Source organism: Balearica regulorum, chromosome 4, assembly GCF_011004875.1.
Source record: "Balearica regulorum gibbericeps isolate bBalReg1 chromosome 4, bBalReg1.pri, whole genome shotgun sequence".
Taxonomy (NCBI): Eukaryota; Metazoa; Chordata; class Aves; order Gruiformes; family Gruidae; genus Balearica; species Balearica regulorum.
Window position 1 is genome coordinate 32,709,863 of NC_046187.1, and position 18,619 is coordinate 32,728,481.

General features: G+C 47.0%; 1 protein-coding gene across 2 annotated transcripts; it reads right to left on the reverse strand.

Annotated features, from left to right (window-relative positions):
• Positions 1–1,247: 1,247 nt before the first annotated feature.
• On the reverse strand, positions 1,248–17,878 carry REST (RE1 silencing transcription factor). Of its 2 annotated transcripts, none has more exons than XM_075751633.1 (4): positions 17,729–17,878; positions 15,499–16,409; positions 9,878–9,961; positions 1,248–6,767 (listed from the first exon to the last, which is right to left on the reverse strand). In XM_075751633.1, the coding sequence occupies exons 1-4, from the start codon at positions 17,851–17,853 to the stop codon at positions 5,068–5,070; spliced, it is 2,820 nt and encodes a 939-aa protein (XP_075607748.1). In that variant the 5' UTR covers positions 17,854–17,878; the 3' UTR covers positions 1,248–5,067. The 2 variants fall into 2 exon arrangements, with proteins under 2 accessions (XP_075607748.1, XP_075607749.1); XM_075751634.1 differs by lacking the exon at positions 17,729–17,878 and adding an exon at positions 17,356–17,508.
• Between the last annotated feature and the right edge of the window lie 741 nt (positions 17,879–18,619).

The following is an 18,619-nucleotide window of genomic DNA, read 5'->3' on the forward strand; positions in this document are numbered from 1 at the left end:
GGGCAGGGCCTCCTCTATCGATCCAGTTTGAAATCATTAACTCACACAGTGCGGCGAAGAGGCACACGAGTACCCGCACCCTGCCGCCTCTGCCACGCTCTCAGAGCATCTCCCCTGCAGCCCATGGGCAGGCTCGGGTACCGCTCCTGCTCCCTGTCCTTATCCCGGCTTTACCATAAACTGCATACACGCCATCTACAAGACTTTGAGGGGAGCAAACCAAAACCTGCCCCTTACCCAGGTGATGACAGCCCCTGCCACGCTGCAGCCCTCCAAGGCTATGTCCCACCGCAGCGGCACACCCTGCTCTTTGCTGCTTGACTACTAACTGCATGGCTCAGAAGCCCAAATTCTCATTGACAGACTAAGATGACTCTGGGGGGGCATCGTTTATGAGAAAATATTTAATCAGAGAAAACAAAAGCTCACTGCTTATGCTTCTAGGAACATCCCAAATTGTGCAAAGCTGCAGCAGCTGCATATACAACTATACCCACAAGTTCATCAAACATCATTTGACTTGATTCCTTGGCAGATGATAGGAATTGTTCTGCGTTAGTAGGAGGCAAGAATGACCAAGCCCCAGAAGGCAGGTTAGCATAATGCTCTAATCCAGCTGAGGTTTTCAAAGAGCCAGGCTGGCAGAGAAATGAAAAGTCACCCTTGCAGGCTATACCGGGCTCTGCAGCTCTCAAGACATTTTCAGTATCTATATGGAAGGTATCACAGCCATAGGGATGATGGGTGACCCCTCATTTTTATAAATCTACTGCTAATTCCTCAAATGAGACAGCACCAGAAACCCTTTGGGAATGCAGGAGGAACAACTGCCACCTGCATTACCTCTGAAACTCAAATTTAAATTCTGCAGCTTCCATCAAGTTGCCTTTCTTCTCACGTGGCAGGGAACGTGCCTTTCATGCCCACCGGGGCTGTCCTGCCAAGTCACAAACAGGTCCAGCGTTAAGGCTGAACCTCGTCTGCATGCGTGCATCTCCCACCCTGTGCCCTGCCCCGACTGAAGCAGGCAGGGAAACAAATTCAATGGGGTGAAATGGAAGCAGCAGCTATTCCTGGAGCCGTTGTCCCTGTCCGCAGCGTACACGTACACGGCGTCCAGTTACTGGCTCCCCCAGACCGTGCTGCCTTGAAGTCGTGAAAAGCTCTGTCTGACGACGATGCTCGCACCGCTCCTGCCTTGCGTTACAAGCGGCTTTCACAGTCGTTAATAAGTGGGAGATAGAAGCTGCATGTTACTTAATAAAGTTTATTTAATCATAACTATGCTTAGGAAAATACACTTGTAAGGGTTAATATAATGCAATTTAGTTTATACTACATTTTGGACAAAAGACTTCTTATACATGTTTTAGATAAAAACAGGATGTATGATCTGGCTTGTTTTACATCTATTACAAACGTAGAAAAGACTGTCATGCACTACAGTAGAGAGAGCATGAAAAAAAATTACCTTTGGTTTAATTCAGAGAATACAAGTATTGCACTGTAAAAGCATCAAACATGGTGCAACTAAACATCATAAACATGTTTCCATGCCAGCTTACAAAAGTTTGTTAGCTAGTGTAATTTAGAGGGGGGGGAAATATATGTACACGTAAAACAATTCCGTTTTAGCTATTTGGATTCTGTTAATATCGTATGCACGCCACTTATCTACACAACTGACAGTCAAGAAAACTCCTGAATTTGATTTAATACCTTTTAGCTACATTAAATTGTGAAATCAATTAAATCTGCTGAAATCAATGACATATTACCACATCTTTAACTGGCCTGTCAGTTGTTAAAACATTCTTCTTCTTTAAATGACTAAAGTTCCAGCCTAGATCATCAAAATCCAGAAATAGCAATTACAATACCACGCGTTATTAATGCTTAGCTACCCACTTGTAGGTAGCCCCCATTTCTCAGGGCAGTTACTTTGAGCGTATAGATTCGTACAGCAAAAGCTCAAAATGCCACGTTGCTCAACGAGGGCTGGCAGCGTAGGGGTATCATTGTGCTAATCCTTCCAACCATGCATCGGAGGTTGAACACTCGTACAGGTATTATTGCCAAGAAACACAAAAATTCTAGCATTGGCAAAAACAACACAAAATAATTTAAGAATATTGAAAAAAAGACACATACAAAAAAAAAAAAAAAGACATTGTTTAAAGGGAGATACAGCAATGTACAACCACCAGGTACGGTGGGTTACCTGACCTGCACCCCCCCTCAAATACTCAATATTAGCAATGTCTAACATTTTAGGTACACATAATGCATTACATCCTTGCTGCTTTACCATAACACACTCCCAGACCTCGGTCTTAACCAAGCAGAGAAATCCAACACAGTTCTGCACCAATATTAGGTATTTCAGGACATTGTTGATGGGTCTCAGATAGAATCAACTTTTCTTCTTAATATGTTAATAATTTGTTTTCAGTTTCTAATCTCGTGGTAAGAAACACTGCCGAACAGGAGCCCACTGTCGTCTTCAAAGAGTTCTTGTCAGATCAAGCACTGAAACCTTGACCACTTCCCAGAAATGTGCAGCAGAGTATCTCAGAGAACGACATCTTTGTTTTTATCTCATAGAGGGAGATTTCAAGTCAGTCAACACCATTATTTTCATTTAAGAACAAACCAGAAAAATTAGCAGGCCAGTCCACAAGTTTATTTGAACATAGCTAAAGTCCTTGAAGTCTCTCACAAAATGGCAAAGGCTCTTTGCAAGGATATGAAGGGAGCTATAAAACCTCTACACAGTACTGGAATGCCCAGCATCTGCTCACATCGCTCACAAATGGTGGCAACATTTATATATAAAGAAAACACTATTATGAAAGAAAAAAAATACATCTAAGTATTACAATTGGTTGTTTAGGAAAACAATTCAACTAGGTTTATTTTCTTAATGTTTAACATAAATATAGTTGCAACTTGATCTTCAGTTGACAATGATTGTCGCAGCCAAGGTAAGGATTGAGTACTATCTAAGCAAACAAAAACTCACTATACATTATACAATTTATTTCTGCCATGAGGGATGCCTTCCCTCTCAAATCTTTGGCCTCCTATCACCAATCTCTCCCAGAAGCAGAAGCAATGTAGCATTGTTGCTCTCTATTCATTCAAAGCAGTGGGTTTGTTTGGAGGGGAAGAATAGGGTTTATTCCAGAGCTTACCTTGAGAGTATTTGCCATGAAGTGCTCTGACAAACACTGTCTGAACTCCTCAACTCCACTCTCCAAATAACACCTGCCTCCAAAGTTGCTTCTTTGGAGCAGATAACCAGAGAACCTGCCCTTGACTGCTCCCACTGGCAAGGCGGCTAATCACAGCCAGAAGAGTGTGCAGATGGGACTGGAGGGTTTTGCTTTTTCCCTGCTGGTTTGCATTTTGTTTACATTTTGCCACCAGTTGGCTTACAAGCAGCAAGCATGCGATCTCTCTTGTGTTCGTGTGTGCCAGAAATTAAATCTGTTTAGAATTAAAAACTCCTGCTATGACATTTCTTGCATGTAGACCTGAGATAACAATCTGATCACTTACGTGTTTCTCTCTGCATGGAAGCAGGATGATTTTATTAAATGCAGCTTGAATGAATAAGGAGCAGGAATTCCTACAGTTTTTAATGCCAGGTTTGTTGCTTACCAGTTGATTTATCTTTATTTGTATTTTTTGGTGTGTGAGATGTTAGATTTTGATGAACCATACTTCTATCAGTCCTACTATTTTACTTTTTTTTAAGCTCATTAAGTTTGACTGCTGTTCACCACAGAAATGAAAAGACAAGGGGGAAAAAAAATAATCTGGACTTGCAGAATCTGCAGACCATTTCCACTGAGAGTATTTTCCCGTCTGGTGATCCCAAATCATAAATTAGAATTTATTACTCTGTATGTGTATTCAAAATATCAGAAGTGGCATTACCATGATGAAACAAATCCTGTAAAATAGTGTTTTGAAATTGCATTGATATCCTTTTGCTCAAGAACTATACAATGTTAAAGCCGGTCAAAAATATATAGCCAAGCACTTCATAATTTCAGCAACTTCATGCACAACTAATAATACCCCAGGAAAACAAGAAAAATCTGCAGTAAAGATCATCACAGAAAACTGTCATAGAAAACCGTCCAATGGTAAGCAACGAATCTGAACGTTTCCAAATAATAAAAAAACCTTACACAAACAAAACCAAACATGCATATATAAAGTGTACATGTACTGCACAAGCGCTATTCCTAAAGGATTAAACTGCATAGGTAAAAATCAAAAACAATGTGCAATATTTTAAGCCCTTAAAGCACAATTAAAAAAAAGCAGAAATTAAAAATAACAAACTTGCTCCCCCACAACAAAGCCAATTACATATCATAGTCATTAAGATATTAATCAAGACAGAGGTTCTCCAATCAAAAGTTGGAAGGACTACTCCCATATTTTGGCTCACCATTCATGCTTAGGGGATCTGAAATGTACGTTCACAATTATAATTATCTTGAACAGTTATGTTCCTCACTAGCCAACTCTGATCTCTTTTACAAAGTGCTCTTTTATGTAATAGAAGCTATCTTCCTGGTAGAAAAACTATCAAGTAGTTTAACACTTTGAACATCAAGACACATCGAGAAGAACAAAAAAAAAAAAAGGGGGGGGGGGAAGAGGGGAGAGAGAAGAGTTGGCTGCTAGAACAAAAAGCAACTAATGCCAATGGCTCTATAAACATCCAACTTGTGTATTGTTAGCTACAGTCTTGTTCCTAAAACTCAATTTATAGAAGAATTGCATAAGCTAATAGACTAGAAGCTTACACTGACTTTACAGGACACCACCTCATACACCCTACCTGCCTTCTCTAATGAAGGGATCCAATAGTTAATGAGTTCACCATTACACAAAAAGTTGTCAAAAAATATTTTCAACTTAAAAAAACCCAAAAAATAAACCAATGCAGACACTAAAGCAAACCGTGCTTAAAAAAAAAATCTACAATATCTGTACATAAGCTGTATAAGATCTTACAAAAGAAGACTTCTGAAACCACAGCTACTTCTACTCCTGCCCTTTTGTTGCCTTCTCAAGATAATACACATTAACTAAGTGGCGATTGAGGTGCTTGCTGTATTCACCTTCCTTTTTAAATGAGCGGTCACAGAAAATGCACACATAGTTCTCCCTGGCCACTGTGGTGTCTGCAGCTCCTTGTGACGTCTTTGGACTTGTTTCCTCTTGTACGGAGCGAGCGCCATTTAACCCCGAGTCATCACTTCCTTCTGATATGTTGTCACTTATGTCGCTGCCTTCGTGGCTGTGGATGCCCTCATCCTCATCCATTTCCTGAGATTCATTCACCGCTGTGTTATCCGGAGATGATAAGGCCAGAGCAACTTTAGGGCTTTGCGTACACCCTTCTGGGGATGCAGGTGCCGGCACGGCATCTCCTGTTGGCTCTGTTGCTGGCAGGCACGTCTTAGTCAGGTCCATTGGGTCGGAGTTACTCACATTTTCTGCCACGCAGGGTTCCTCTGGCTCCTTCTCAGGCGCCAGATCTGGCACCACATCCATGGGCACATCCAAGCTTTTTTCAGAAGACACTGCATGGGAAGATTCCTCAGGGCAAGTGTCTTGCCCTCTGTCCGCCTTTCTCTCCTCTTTTTCACCAACAGTGTCTTTGCTCTCTTCCGCTGCAGCAGGCATTTCTTGGTCCTCTACCTCAGCTTCTGTGTTTGCATCCTGAGCTGGCAGACAAAGCTGCCCTGGGTCTCGTATGCAGCTTCCTTTGGGATCAGTGCTCTCCCCCTTGAGAGCATGGCCACCATCATCACTTGATGCCACTGTGTCAGTGGGATCTTGCTCCCCCTGGTTGCTGCCCTCGATGTCAGGCTTCAGGCATTCATCCTCTTCTGTCATAGGACACTCATCCGGCACCTCCTCATCCTCGATCTTCTCCTGATCGAGTTTACTATTTTTCTTACTGTGCTTATTTTTCAGAGCTTTCTTTTTTCTGTTTTTCTTAAGGCAAGAATTTTGCTTTTTAGGCTCCTCCTCTGGTACATCACTTTTTTGAGCTTCCTGGCAGTCTCTGGGTTTAGTTTCCACTTTCTTTTTCTTTTTTGTTACTGCTACTGAGGTATCATTTGCAGGCTCTTGCTTTGAGGAAGTTCCTTCAGACTCTGCCTTTCTTTTGATCTTCTTTGTTTTACATGTTTTCTCTGTATTTTTCTCAGTTTTAATATCCACCTCCTTGTTTTCTGAAGCCGATTTCCGACTTCTGGTTGTCACTTGGCCTGCAGAAACATTGCTCGTCGGCTTCTTTTCTTTTGCCAAATTATCTTTTTTCTCCACTTTCACAATTTTCTCAGTTTTCTTTGCAGCTGAATCCCCTTTTGTTTGTTCCTTCTCTGCTTTGTCAGTAATGCCCTCGGAAAAGTCAGCTTCACTCTTTTTAGTCCGTAGCTTCACCTTTGAAACATCCATGGTGATGTCAGAACAATCGGGGTGCCTGGATTTGATGTGATACTGCAGGTTACATTTTTTAGAAGCTGCGTAATCACAAACAGGACAGAGAAACTGCCGCGGATTGACGTGGAGCTCAACGTGCTTTTTGAAATTGCTGCGGTCAGCTGTTTTGTAGTCACAGTGTGGGCAAGTCAGAGGCTTCGGCCCATTGTGAACCTGCCTTGCGTGACGAGTTACTTCATGCTGGTTTGAGGCCACGTAGCTGCACTGATCACATTTGAATGGCTTCTCACCTAAGAAAGGAAGGGTGGAAGGGAATGATGGTGATTATTAAGCACAGGGGGTGGGGGGTGGGGGAAATCACTTCCCACTAATACAGATACAGAAATATGAAACTCAAAAAGAAAAAAAAAATTGTCCATGCGCCTTTAAAATTAAGTAAAGTCAACATAAGAAATCCACAAATCACAAACACATTCACAAGACACCAAGAACAAAATACAAAAAAGAGAGAAGGGGCAAGGGTTGGGAAGAAGGGGATCCAAAACCAAACAAGCAGTAACAACGTCACAGGTTCTGGCTATGCATACATACCGGCAGAGATCTCTCTACAGTAATATTAGCAAATGGAATCCATACCCAACTGGTCCATTGAATGCATTGTAGAAAAATGGAAATGTAACATTTGATGAATAGCAGTTTCACACAAACGTTTCAAAAAAGTCCAACTTTACACAGATTTAGCATACTTCATGTTTGCATTGAAAAGGAAATGAGGGAAAAGAAGCTAGCAAAACCCAAAGCATGTGAGAGGGACACACTGCTCAGATGATCTTTCCCTCTGATAATTCAGTTCACTGCTACGGTGTCTCAAAACACATGACTGCTGCAGGCTTACTCTCGGCAAGGCAACCATATGCAGTCCAAAGCCATCATGTTACTACTGAAATCCGAATTTAGTTTTGCAATGACTCTTGCAGAAGTGTTCCTGAAACGTTCTGCTTAGTGCATGCCGCTGCAGAAGTGGCTTTCCATTTACACATCAAAGCAAACAGGAAAAACACTTCTAGAACAACAACTCAAGTCCAGAAATACTTTGAGAACATCTGTGCATGTGCAAATTCAGCTGAGGAATTTGGGATGCTCCTGAGCTCTGAACCAGCATCTCAGAACTGACCTACAGAACTAACGCATGCCACTTCCCAAGTATGTTGAAAATCCAGTTTAGCCCCTTCTGCTCACGATACAATAGTACTTCTCCCACTCCTGCAACCCTCTGCCCCAACACTGCCCATACTCATGCTGCTCCTCTGCAGCATGACTGAGGAGACCAGAGCAGCCTGCAGCAAAAGATGAAGTCACTGTGTGGTGTCTGCTTGCGTGTTAGCCACATGGCTGATCTTGCAACGCCCTCACAAACTCTGTGAAAGGCTGTGCTGCTTCTCTGGCAGGAAGGATGAGGACACTTGGTTGAGAGTCTAAATCATTTCATGTCTGCCTGCAGCATCTCTTTATTAGTTAAAGAAGGGTTACTTTGATTCCTTATCATCTTCAGCCTATCTTCTCTCCTTCCTTTTTCCCCCCTACTTCCTGATGACATTTTCCACAAGTTTAAGCGTGATGTGCTTCACTGCTCATTCTTCTCACACATATGGACCTTTATCACCTACACTTCAAGGAACAGTTCCATGTTACACAGAGTGAGGACAAGAACAGCCTCTCTCTTACATACACATGAAGAAGCTGTTCTAATTGCTCAGAGGTAGCTGCAACAGAGTAACTCAAAGGTTGTACATGAAGAGTTTGTGTCCATCACCTCTACTAAATCCAGGGGGTTTATTGCACAAGTGGAAAGGACATGTAACAAGAAGGCTAAGAATACAGCTACTGTAGGCTCTACACCACTGCCGTTCACTGTCTGACATTTGAAGAAAGCTCCAGCACCAGTTTGCCTTAAAAGGCCAGCCTGTGAGCTGCAGGAGTCCAGAAATTGCCACAGAAAAGGTTCAGCTGCCTGGGCAATGTGGCAAGACATGTAGCAGAAGTTATGAGAGCTATTAATAAAGCACCCCTGATAGCAAGAGTCCCATGTGCACTCCCACATCTGTCAGCACAGCTCACGCCCTCCCTCCCAGACCTTCGAGTCAAGGGCCCAGGGCAGATCCCACTTCTCATATCCTTCGGATTTGAGACTTCTTTGCACAGACAAGGGGAGAACAAGATGTTCATGAAATAGTTTCCAGGCTCAGTATTGACCAAACCATTTGCAAATTCACATTTAGCCCAGAGGTTCAGCCAAAAATTATTTTTGTTTCTGGAAGCAGAATACTTCATTCACAAAATTCTCAAACCAAAATACTGGCTATTTTAAATGGGTCATTTTAAAGCTGGCTATTTTTAACAGGTCCAACCCCCCCCATCCACAACAGTTAAAATTGCCTGCCTTCTGGTTTCAATTAAAAGCCTCATCTATTGAAATCGAAACAATTAGTGCTCGGGAGACTTTCACGACTGTTTGCTAGGATTAGGAATTCACCTAAGTCTGGTCAATTCAGGTATTAGCAAATCAAATGCACAGGCTGAGACCTACCCAAGCTCCCCTGTGAGGGCCACAAAGGACAACCGTGCTTGTGTCTAGCATACCTATGCTGTTACAACTCACAAAAAATGCTACTATTTCATTCAAAAAGAGATTTGTAAGAGAAAGAGCAGGTGATTGTAACACCACAGCTTGTGACCAGTGATGGGAAACAAAGGCCAGTTAAAATTGCCATTTTGGCTTTTAGTGCCACAAGACCGAGTCACTTGTGAACACCCTCCGAGTTTGCTCTTTCCTCCTCCATTTCTCCTTGCCATAAGCAATTTGCATCTTTCTGTAATACTATGCAAAAACTAATGGTTCCCTCAGAAGCCCTGGGTGAGATGAGATCACAGACATCATGGGGGAGACTCTCAGCTGCTCAAAATTTTCCCAGTTTCATTGATTTGAACTGAGTTATGACAGCAGACAGAAGACAAGAATCTGCTCCTATATCACCACAATGTTGTGTTTGCTACTGGATTACTAGGGCTACCAGAGCAGGCCTATGGACCTCAAATACACCCTGGAGAGTAAAAGGGAAAGAAAAAAATATATTCTTCTGTTGACATTTTTATTAATGACACTCAGCATTTCCTTAGCAGGTAAAGACAACCTTCCCTGTTAAAACAGGAGCTAAAGCTCAGGCCATACAGGATGAGATGACATCTCACACAAAACTGGGCAGCCTGCTCTAGGTGGCCCTGCTTGAGCGGGGGGGCTGAACCAGATGACCTGCAGAAGTCCCTTCCAACTTCAACCATGCTGCGATTCTGTGAACCACCCCCCTTTTCCTGAGTCATGGTGCTGCCGCCCCTTACCAACCTGAGTGGGTGCGCATATGCCTGGTTAAATGGGTCTTCTGAGAGCTGGAATAAGGACACATAGCACATTGATAGGGTCGCTCTCCTGCAAAAACAAACAGCAAATTAGTTACTGAAACACAGCCGATTCCCAAACTTGGTTACCAAGATGTACATGTGATCCTCAAGTTGTATTTGAGGGCACATTACCTCTCAGCAAAGGGCCACAGTGAGAAGCATATGACCGAGCTGGATCAGTGCAACGTCTTGCCTTATGAATGAGGGTAGTGAAGGGGCAGAATCTGAAAGGGGCACATCCTCATGTCTATCTGGGGTCAAATGCTAACCTCAGGCAAAAAGTGATGAGGACAGCCACCTTTAGGAAGCCCTAAGCCACCAGAGCTGTCTTTCCTACAGTATTTTCTCCCAGCGCTCAATAGATGCACAAAAGGTACAGACCCTGTAAGACACCAGGTATGTTCTTGCTTCACATAACACCTTACCTGAAAACTCCGTGTTTAATCTGGATTAAGATGGGGAGCAACCATCCATTCAGTGCAGACCTGCACTTGCCAGAACACAAGCACAGACAGAGACTGGGTCTCTACTTCCAAAGTTTTAGGGGCAGAGTGAAACTAGCTTGGAGTGTGGAAAAGCATGATGCTTCGCTCAGTGAAATTACGCTGCTAGCAAAAGGTCAAGCATAGCAGCAACATTTATTTTGAAGGCTCAAATCCCTCTGCCTGCAGAGTTATTGTTTCTGGAGAACTAATGGAAACTAACCTGTCATAAATTAGTTCTCCACGAGGGACAGTTAGCTTGTGTAACTATCAGTACAACAATACTGGAAAATCCTTTTCAAGTGAAGACAAGCCCCAAATAAAGGCAGACAGTTTTAGAATTAACATCTGTTAGGCAGGTCCAGATAAGTACCGGGGTGTTTTCCCTGAACTGGTAGCACAGCCGAGAGATCTAGGCTGCATTGTCTCCACTTCAAGTTGCAGAAACACTTTTTAGTCTAGGGTGGATACCTCCAACAGAAGATGGGAGTGAAATTGGGAAGGGAAAAGTAAGTTAGTCATAATATTTCTTCAAGTCATGGTCAGAGTTACACTACAGCATTTTGCTACATCAGTTGAAGCATCCAACCAATGTGTTCTCCAAATCACAGACCTGGACATCAGCAAAAGCCCTGGATACAGGCTATTTGTTCACTTTCAGAGGCATAGCTTTATCTGCAGCAGCAAAGACCTTCATCTGCCAGTATTCGACGTGAGGCTCCACTGCAGGCCTTTGCCAAAACAGCAGTTGAAGTGGTCTTTGTGATGCAGACTAATCCCACATTTCTTCCTCCCATCAAACATTTAGACTATTGTTCTTGATTAGATCAGCAGTTTAAAGGTAAATTCACCCTAACAACCATACCCCCCCTCCCTTTCCAGTTTAAAACAAGGTAGGAGACTGGTGCAATACACACAATAAGATTAAGTCATGTACAAGGGAGGGGTAGGCCTTTTGTTATAAAGAAATGGTTTTGTTTTTAAATGACTCCTTACAAACTGAAAGCATGTGGCCAAAGGTCCTGGAATATTCAGTCATGTCTTCTTCCCATTACCTGAAATTTCATATCTTTAAAGTTACCTACAGCATTAGGAATGTGTAAAAGGCTTTCTTTCAGGTATTTTACACAGGGCACAGCAACAAAACCTACCAGATTTAAAGTATGATGAATGCAACTAATTTAAAATGTGTTACTGGCACTTGAGAATTAAATGCCTGACTACATTGCAAGGGCTGTTTTATAAAATGCTACTCCCCAAAGGATTTTTATTGTAATTTTACAGGCTCATTATATGCAAACAAGCCACCAAAAAAACCCTCTCCACAAGACAATTAAAGAATAAGCCCTGATCTAGCAAAAGCTTAAGCAGGCACTTAACTCCATGCAAATGAACAGGCACACCAACAGCAATGAATGAGTTTAAGATCATCTCTCCATAAAGCTTTTCTTGTAGTGTTATTAAAAGTTCTATCTGCTTGAAATGAAATTGCTTCCAAACTTCCAACACAGTGGCAAGAAAGAAAGATCCCCTATGAAAATCAAAATAACAAAAAAAACCCCAAACAAACAAAAAAAGATAGCCCAAAGCTAGGCACTGAACACTGGGACTGCCTGAAGCAGATGTCTTATTTATATAGCTCTGCAGATAATTTTCAATTAAGTCTTCTAGAAATTGCTTCTAACAAGTAAAATGGAAGAAACTGAGAACAATGTTGCACTGTCTTGCACATAGTACAGTTCCAGGATCGGCAGTGTGAATAGTTGATGGCATAAATCAAGTCAAAACTTGGTCTAACACATCTAATGATCACAAACAAGTCCAGGTAGATCGGTCACTGACACAAAGGGTCCTCTCTGCCCCATCAGCAGAGGAAGGGACAGCCCTGAACATCTCCAACCACCCTCTCCTGGGCAGCAGACAGGCTCTTCCAGACACAGCTTTCCCAGCTGACAAGCTTAAGACCATCTCCAGGGTTTTTAAACCACCCCTCTACCCAAGGGACCCCGTATTTGTCAGCAGCCTGCCACACAAGCACTGTCAGAAGCTGCAAGGTATCTTCCAGTGCAGGGTGGGTTCATGGACACCTGCTTTCCAGCACGGATGCAAGCAACAGGCAAGCAGAGAACTTCTGTCGACATTCCCGTGGTCCCCAACCATGCAGAAGATAGGCATTCCTCCCACCATGCAAGGTACCAGCACACAGCCAGCCCCCTGCCCTGCTCCTGGCCATGTGCTCTGGCACTTGTATGCGGCCTTAGTAAGTCGATTCAGTCCACTAACCAGCAGAAAACCAACCTGGGGAAGAGGAAAGGAGTGTTTTACTGCCATTTTTGTGAGCTGAATCAGGATACGGGGAGAAAACTGAGACTGCCTTTCTCCAGCAGCAGAGCATTTGATCCTGTGAAACTGCACTCTCTACAGAGTCAGTGTTTCAGAAAACCGGATGGCTCAAACACAGCAGAATCCAATTATCTGCAAGGAGGCACTTTCTCACACAGAAAAAGGCAGGTGAAGTACAAAGAATAGGAGAGAGAGAAAAGTATCTATCCAAAATTATTTAACCTATTCGCAATCAGAAAACTAAAGAAACAAACAATTCCAACTTTTTTCTTATATTCTGAACCCATAAAATAGGAAGAAAATGAAGTATGCATGTATCCCTCTCATCTTTTTTCCAACAATTTTTTTTTTTAAGTTTTAAATGAAAATTATAATCCAAAGGTATTTTAGTATTATTCAGACAGTTTTTATTAAATTCAATATGAGTAACAGTCTGCAAATAAGTTTGACTATAAAATATCTGTGGGTGTTTTTTCTGATTTTTTTTTGGGGGGGGGAGAGCAGGGGGTGTTTGTTTGGGTGGGGGGGGGGGGTGCATGTATTCTGGTTTGTGGGTAATCGATTACACATTAATACCAGCAGAAACTTTTAGCTTGCTGTATACCTGCCAGTAGCTTATTCATTCTTCTAATACTCTTCCTTTAGCTTTAACACTCTCCCCTTCAAAATCAATGTTACTGGAAACAAGGCACATTCCTAAATGAGTCTACTAAAATATTTGAAAGATTTTTATCAAGTGAGAACTGGCTGAAAGATCTTAACATTTTATTTAATAGCTAGCAAAGAACAACTACCAAGGTAGACTAAAAAAATGCTGAAATCATAATCACTCATTTCAGCTTAATTAAAATAATGAAAAGACATGGCAAACCAAAGAACCAGAAACCTTGATTGCACTACTATTTCTAAAGGAGAAAAGAGGAACTGGACAATATCCTACATAGTTTAACATGCTTGATTTTTTTTTAATACAGTTCACTGGTAAATTGGTCAAATGCAGTGATAACAAAGCACTTCCTCAGCAAACATTCTTTCATCGTCAGCTCCTGTAAAACCCAACAAGAGCTTTCAGAGATCAGAGGGGGGACCTAATGTCATGTACAAACACAAGCAGGGATGAATTTAAAGTCGAGACAAATGTAAAACAGACAGGCACCACAGCATGGGCTCACATTTGGCCATGAATTCCCCGGATGATTTATTTAGTTTTTCTCCTATTATTTTGTCATTTTTACCTGGTCGCTTTCCTGTTATATCTCCCACAATACACAAAGAAAACAAACTGGAGGATAAACCACACAATTTTCCTAACACCTCTCAGAATAACCTTTGTTTACTTGTTTAGGAAAAAAATATTTAGACGGGACCGATTTTTAAACTTATGGTATCCTCTAAACAACAGCACGCAGCTCTTGTTAAGAGAAGAATATGCCTTAACGTACTAAACATCCCAGTAGACCTTCCCAAACCCGTCAAAGCAGATACTAAAGCAAGCAGACCAACACAAACTTCTGCACACTTGAGCTCAAGCCCAGCCCCGAGGCCACCCGAGTCCAGCCCTCCCCCTCCAGACAGCTGCAGAGAACTGAACTGAAGTCTCCAAACCATTCATGTCACTGCTGTGACAAAACGTAACTTCAAAGGAGAAATTCCCCAGTGTTTTGCTCAGCCAGTGCAGCTTACAATAAAGGGGAACCAAGTCAGGTCAGCACACTCGAAGATGGTTAGCAAGTCTGCCCTCTCCTCAGAAAGCCTCGACAAGGTGGAAATAAAAGCTTCTTAGAAGCTGCAAGAAAGGTCTGAACTGCCCTCCCACTTCCACAAAAGGGATCAGGAGGCAAAGCAACTTGCATCTTGCTCCCCGAAGAGGCGAGGCAGCTAAAACATCCCCTTGCCCATTTTGGCCCCGGGCTAGAAAGGAGCCTCAAGTTTGGCTACAGGATTCCCCATGTGCAAGGCTTTTCCTAAATCACCTGCAGCCCCAGCTCACAGGATGGCAGCAACACTGAAGGTCCTCCGATCCCACTTGGAATAAACCAGAGTAGAAAGGGGCCTCATGCTTTTCCTCGAGATTACAAACCAGAGAAGACAGGAAATCAGGCCAGAGACTCCCTCGAGGGCTTCCTACAGGCCCACAGAAGTACGTGTCTACTTCTGGCTACTGCAGTGATGCAGACCTTAGAAAAAACGAGGCCCCTGTACGTTAAGAGGAATTAATTCACTGGGAATACAACTCTTATTCTGGTTTTGCAGATGCTGGAGGGCTCCTTCGCATGTGTGTATCAGTTCTTTCTTCTCTGTAATTACCGCTTATTCGAGTTTCAGCTCAGTCTGAAGGTACTATTTTCAAAACTACCTATGTGATTTAGGCACCTTTTGTCAACCTGCTTGTTTTTACAGCACATCAGGCTTTCGTGTTGTAGACCCTGACAATCATCACAAGCATGCTTTGTCATGCCCTCTTCAAAAAATTAGCTTAAAAATACTAAAGAGGATGGTCCTCCTCTCCTCTTGGGCCCCTGACACTGATAGACTTTCTCAGTCCTCTAGGACTGCAGACTGGAGCTCAAACCAAATCCCCACTTCCGTGAGGCTACAACCTGGTAGCACCAAGACGAGAGAGTGCAGAGCTTTATCGGGTGGAACAAACTCTACATATAGAAGACTCTTGGCTTGCTTCATTCATCACAGTTTCCCAGTCCTCTTAACACGCTTAAGTCAAAAAAGATGAAAGACTTACCTGTGTGAGTTCGAATATGTTGAATATAATTGTTCTTCCTGTCTGAAAAATAGGAGCATTGTGAACAGGTATACACTTTCCTGGGAAAATGATTTCTTAGGTGTTTCTTCCAGTGATATTCACTGACGGTAGTATAAGTGCATATGGTACACTTATAGACTCTCTCATTTTCCCCTGCTTTGTTGTGGTGCTTCAAATGAGCCAGATAGTGATCATATCTGTTAGTGTTATAGCCACAACGATCACAACGGATTGGGCCCTTAGAGAAATCCACCTCTTCTGCAGTGCAAGAATCAGACTCCTTCACCTGGGCTTGCTTTTCTGCGTTTTCTTCCACAAAGAATTTCTTAGCACTGTGAACCCTGATATGATGCACAAACTCCTCTTCAGACTCTGCCTCGTACTGGCAAGGCTTACAACGAAACGGTTTGCTCTTCAAGCTCTTACACTTGTCCTCTGTGCTTTCTGGAGTACCCGGTGCTTCCAATGAGACATCTTTGTCCACAGTGGGAGTCTTAGGAGGGGGGCAAGCAGCTGCACCTTGGGTTTCCACACTAGGAACTTCAAGCGAGCTTAATTCCACATTTTCAGGTGCCTCGCGGTCACTCTCCGCAGCCTGGGTATCTTCCATACCCTCTCCATCGCTGTCTGAGAAGTTGCTGTCCCCCACTGTTGTCAGTTCTGCCATTTGCCTCTCTTCTCCAACCAGGTAATCGCAACAGTTGCCATTGACTTCTCCCGTCAGGGCCACATTTGCCAACATAATAAGCTGAGGAGCTGCCAGCTCAGCTTTAGAAAGGTCGTGTAAGTCATACATGTCATTGGACAATGCCATACCAATATTAGCACTGCCAGGAAAGAGGCTGTTCCCACCAGACTGTCCCAGCACTTGAGTTGCCATGGCAATAGTTCTGTGGGAAGAGAAAAGGAACACCTGTAAACACCCGAGCTGCAGAAAAGCCTCCTCTGCTTTGTACTGCCCAAGCGGCCCTCCAGGTAACACCAGAAAATTAAACCTCTTCGCTGAGGCACTGGGCAGCGGGTGGCAGAACCCGGGGCGAGGGCTTCCCTGCTCCCACAGACCGCGTTTGGCCTCGAGGGGTGGGTGAGGGTCCCGTTCCTCTCCCGAAAGGGCTGTGTGGTTCCACCCTACGTGGGGTGCAGGATCCCACCCTGTGGAGGCCGGGCGGGGAGGGGACCGACAGCGGGGTCCCACGTCCCTGGTCCCAGGCAGGGCTCCGGGCCGACGTGTGTCCCCGGGCCGGGTCGCAGCGCTGCCCGCTCCCACGGGGCCCGCCGGGCCCCACCAGCTCCCGCGAGGCCCGCCATGTCACACACCGGGGGCGGCGCAGGCGCCCGCGGGTGGGAGCTGAGGCCGCCGGGCCCCGCCGAGGGCCCCCGCCCGGCTGCCGGCCGCCCGGGGGACCCCACCGTGCCCAAGGCCGCCAACAAAAGGGGGGCGGCCCGGCCACCGGCCCCCCCCGCGGCCCCGCGCGGCTCGGCGCACATCCGCCGCGGGAGGCGGGGGAGGCGGCCGGGGGAGCCGTGCCGGGCCGTGCCCCCCGCCGCCGCCCTCCCTCTCTGCCAGGCATGCGGCCATTTTCTGCCTGCCCACACAAAGCCGCCCTCCCCGCGCCGCCCGCCGCCGGCGCCCCCCGCCCGCCCGCCGCCGCCGCCGGGGGGCCCGGCCGGGCCCGGCCGCCCCGCCGCTCCCCCTGCCGCCGGCCCGCGGGGACGGGAGGCGAGGCGAGGCGAGGGCTCGGCTTCCTCCTCCTCCCCCCCCACCCGCGGCGGGCAGGGCAAGGCAGGGCAGCGGCCCCGGTGCGGGGGCGCGGGGTGAGGGAAGCGGCTCGGTACCGGCAAGGTCACGGCGGCCGCGCCCACCCGGCGCCCGGCGGCGGGAGGGCGAGCGGCGCCCCGGGCCTCCGCCCGGGCCCGCGGCCTGGGGCTGCGTCCGGCCCGGCCCGGCCCGCCCGGCGGCGACATCGCCTTCCGGCGGCGGCGAGGCCCGGCGAGCGCCCCCGCGGCCGGCGCGGCGCAGGCGGCGGCCGCGGCTCCTTAGCCGTGGTGCTGATCCCCCCCCCCCGCGGCCCGGCCCGCCCCGCCGGGCCCGGCCGCCCCCGCCGGCCGCAGATCAGCCCTGGACAGCGCCTCTCGCCCGGCCCGGCCCGACCGGGCCCGGCTCCCCCTTCCCCCGGGCCCGGGCCCCGCCGGGCCCCGCCGCACTCACCGGCGGCGCGGGGCCGCCCGGCCGCGCGGCTGCTGCGGGGCGCGGGGCGGTGCGCGCGGGGCCGGGCGCGCGCGAGGCGGGGAGGCGCTGCTGGCGGCGGCGGCGCGGCGGGAGGCGCCGCGCATTCCAGCACACAGCGCGCAGCGGCGGCACCGCCCCGCCCCGCCCGCCCCCACCGGCGCCGCGCGCCCCGCCCCGCCCCCGGCCGCGGCCTTGCGGGGGGCGCGGGGGGCCTGGCGCGGGGGAAACGGGGCACCGGGGGCGGTAGGTGTGCCGGGGGCCGAGGGGTCACACCGGGGAAGGGGGCCCGGCAGGGCGGAGCCCTCCCGGCAGTGGCGATCGTGGCCTCCGGCCGAGGAGAAGGTTCATCCTCGGGAGCAGAACCGGCAGCCGGGGCGGGGGGTGGTGGGTTTCTCCGTGCCCGGCGCCGCCGCCGTGCTCTCCTTTGTCCCGTTCAGGGAAGAGAAAGCTCCACGGAGCAGAGCCGCGGCGTCGCCCGCGGCATCCGCTTCACCGTGCCCCGCCGTGGCACGGGCCTGGCGTGGGCCGGGCAGCTAAGCGTCCTCCACATTGTCCTTAAAATATAAATCGCCCCGAGGAACCGTAGGACCGGAAACCTCCGATGCGATTCCTCTACGCTCCAAAACCAGGGAAAACGACCCAACGAGTTGCGGTTGCAGAGCCTGGCCGCGCGCTCGCTCGCCGTGGCAGGCCCCTGCGACGCGGAGCGCAAGAACGGCAGCCAGCCCTGGTTGGGTTGACGAGGAGAAATCCCAGTCCTCAACGAGGAACCCAGTCTTCCTGGCCATTCTTTCTTGGGCGCTCGTGCGGCTCCTCAGCATCGGTATCTGAAAAGTCACCTTGGGCCTGAAATTCTTCGGGTCGAGTCGA